At 36.1% G+C, this 3,168-nt stretch overlaps 1 protein-coding gene across 1 annotated transcript; it reads right to left on the bottom strand.

Moving 5' to 3' along the window:
• Positions 1 to 376: 376 nt before the first annotated feature.
• On the bottom strand, positions 377 to 2,012 carry LOC143569551 (desmethylxanthohumol 6'-O-methyltransferase-like). The gene is made up of 2 exons (XM_077055433.1): positions 1,103 to 2,012; positions 377 to 928 (listed from the first exon to the last, which is right to left on the bottom strand). The coding sequence occupies exons 1-2, from the start codon at positions 1,868 to 1,870 to the stop codon at positions 629 to 631; spliced, it is 1,068 nt and encodes a 355-aa protein (XP_076911548.1). The 5' UTR covers positions 1,871 to 2,012; the 3' UTR covers positions 377 to 628.
• Between the last annotated feature and the right edge of the window lie 1,156 nt (positions 2,013 to 3,168).

Here is a 3,168-nt window from a genome sequence, read left to right as displayed (position 1 = left end):
AGAAACAATAAACATTAAACCTTTACATGCTAACAACAAGCCCATATTTAACTACTATAATCACAAAAACTACACTTATATACCAAGCCAACTATAAACTCATGTAAATACAAAACAAGCCCACAACAAGCCTCATACAAACATGCTAACAAACCCACAAACTAAACTTAAAAACATTAACTATAAACATATGCATCTCAATTCAGAGTGCCTAACTATAAGCTTCAACTGCAACCAAACTATAGACATATTAATTACAATTGAAGGAGCCCAAATGTTAATATATATATATATATATATATTTAATTAACGTAACAAACTAATATACACATATTAAATCAAAACAAAACTTGATTGAAAAATAAAATAAATTATCAAAAAAATAAAATTACAAAATGATTAAAAACAAAAACTCATATAAACTCACATAACACGCGGATTAAAAGCTACTTTAACATATATATCCAAATATGATTTGCATATACATGAAACCTAGCTAGTTCACTCAAACAAAAGAAAAGTACAAGAATACTTAGTACACATGCTTTATAGTGTATGTAACAAGAAGGTGTCGCCAGAACAACAAGTACCAGAGTTTAGAACAATACTTGAGGTTAACTCATTGGCATCACTCCATATAGCATTCAATAATTGATAAGATCATAGGAATCTTAATGAAATTATAATGTTGAAACCCTGCTTCTTCCAAAATCCTCTTCCATTCAGCTTCGGTTCTTTCTTTCCCTCCAACAAAGCATGTCAGCATTATCATGTCTAAACTAATACGCACATCATCGAAGGCATCATCGCATGCGGGATTTAGGACAATATCCGCTATAATAACTTTCCTGGTTTTTTCTGTCATGGATTCCCGACAGTTTTTAAGGATCTGTACACACTTGTCATCACTCCAGTTATGCAGTATGGACTGTATCCATCGTATTAGAGATAATATATTAGATAGGATTTAGTTGCGTATAGTTAATATAGTTAGACAATACAACTTTATTGGATTTTCGTTATAATTATCTTCCATGTATTCCTATTCCTACAAATAGTACTTGACAGAGTTTTATAGCAATGTAAAAGTAGTAAGTAGTACCTTGATAAAGAATGAATCTGCATGGGGAATTGATGTAAACATGTCACCTCCAACATGGGCAATTCCTTCATATGACGGTGCGGATGAAATAACATGAGGCAAGTCGAAATTAATACCTTTAAGATGCGGATATTTGGTTACAATCTCATTTAATGTAGCCCCAACGCCGCCCCCAACATCGACCAAAGTTCCTTTAAGACTACTAAAGTCATAAGTTGACATGATCGCGTTAATTTCAATCCTTGCAGAAGATACCATTGCTTCATTGAATATCTTATTCGCCTGTGGGTTTTGAGAAAAAAGCTCCCATGTCTCCATTCCATATGTTTTGAAAGCCGCCGTACCTCCTTCTTGAATGGATTGATTCAGGTTAAGAAAAGGTACGAACATAAGTGGGTCTGTGATAAGCATTGTCAATGGTGCGAGCGTATTGCTTGTATTTTGTAGTAGAAATTTAGAACATTCATTGATGGAGTAGAGTGGTTCTTCACGCCCCGGCAGACGCACCTCATCAAATATTTGTTTGTGGACCATGAACCTCATGAGACGTGAGAGTCCGTCCACATTTGGTAATGGAGAGCTGATCCCATTAGCGATTTGAGACAAGCTAATTGGTCCATCATGACTGTTAATTATGCCAGCAATGTCGAGTTGCACGGCACATCTTAAAGCAGCAGTACTATAACCAGCATGCAGTTGTTTATAAAACCATGCTTGGCCTCTTATTGTTGCATCGTCTTCTTTTCGAGTTGCTAGTACTGGACTCATTTCAAGGCGAATGTCGGAAACAAGAATGTTAATGTTGATGAAATAAGTATGTAGCTAAATGGATGCAAGTTGTTTAGTTTAAATAGGCATTCTAGCAACATGGCCGTCCAACCCACACATTTATCTTTTTTTTATAGGCCGGCTAAATATGCGGCAATAAACGGAAAAAAAAAAGAATCAACAATGTATGTAATTAATGTATTATAAAATGAATGTATTACTGCCGTTCAAGAAAAAGTCTTTAATGTATTATAATCTAATATTCTAGTGTCCTAATTACAACAAATATCAAAGACCACAAGACATCTGACAATAAACGCTAATCGATCATAACAGACAAATAACAAGTCAAAAAAAATTAGTCAAATAAACAATAGAAGAGTTAAGACAATAGCCAACAAACAATAATCAAAGGGACCAAAAACAGCAGGCAAAAAGCAATAAACAAACATGAACATTAAAGACAAAAAAAGGAAAATAAAAAAATTCAGATTTAAGTGGTCTAAGCTTCTATTAGGCTGAGGGGTGTGGGGCTTCAGCGGGGGCGCGAGAGCCCCTCCGCTCGCGCCCCCAGGCGCGAGCACCACACCACCGGGGCGCGAGAGGGGCGCGAGCACGGAATTCAAAGCAGGCGCAAGGTGGTTCGCGGGACCTGTAGGCGTAAAGGGACATTGGGAGACGTGAAAGAGCCGTTGGGACATGAGAAATGAGCCGTTGGGCTCTTTAATTTAATAAAAAAAAAAGTGTTCTTCCTATATATAAACCCAAGATCACATAAAATAATTACCACACCCAAAATCACATAAAACAATTACCACAATAAATTCAACAATAAATTCAACAAAACCATGAAGGTGGTCTCTAATGACAAAAAGGAAAAAAGTCGAATGAGAGATTTGGACTTCCTTACAAGAGACTTCAGTAACCTAAATCCGGTCGATCAAATGCTGATGGAAAAGCAAAAGGAACGTATCCAAAAGAGGTTGATCGAAGAAGACCAAGCCGAAGAATAAGAATAATGTTTTTTTAGTACTTTAATTTTTTTTTTATTTTTAGATATTAATGTGTTTTTTTTTTAATGTGTGTTTTTTTTAATAATTTATGAGTTTTTTTAATAATACGTTTTTTGAATATATTTATAAAAAAATAAAAAAAAATCCGCTGGAGCCCCTCCACACCAGGGCCAGGGGCTCCAGCGGGGGCTCCAACACCCATCTTATCCAGTTTCTCTCTCTACCACACGTCACAATATTATTGGCTGGAGCCCCCACTCGCGCCCCCGTTAGAGCCCCCACACC

This window comes from Bidens hawaiensis, unplaced genomic scaffold (genome assembly GCF_021521415.1).
Source record: "Bidens hawaiensis isolate Kalapana, Puna unplaced genomic scaffold, B.hawaiensis_p1.1 tig00024606_1, whole genome shotgun sequence".
NCBI lineage: Eukaryota > Viridiplantae > Streptophyta > Magnoliopsida > Asterales > Asteraceae > Bidens > Bidens hawaiensis.
Note: the sequence above shows the minus strand (reverse complement) of the source record. Positions and strands in the feature narration are given on the sequence as shown.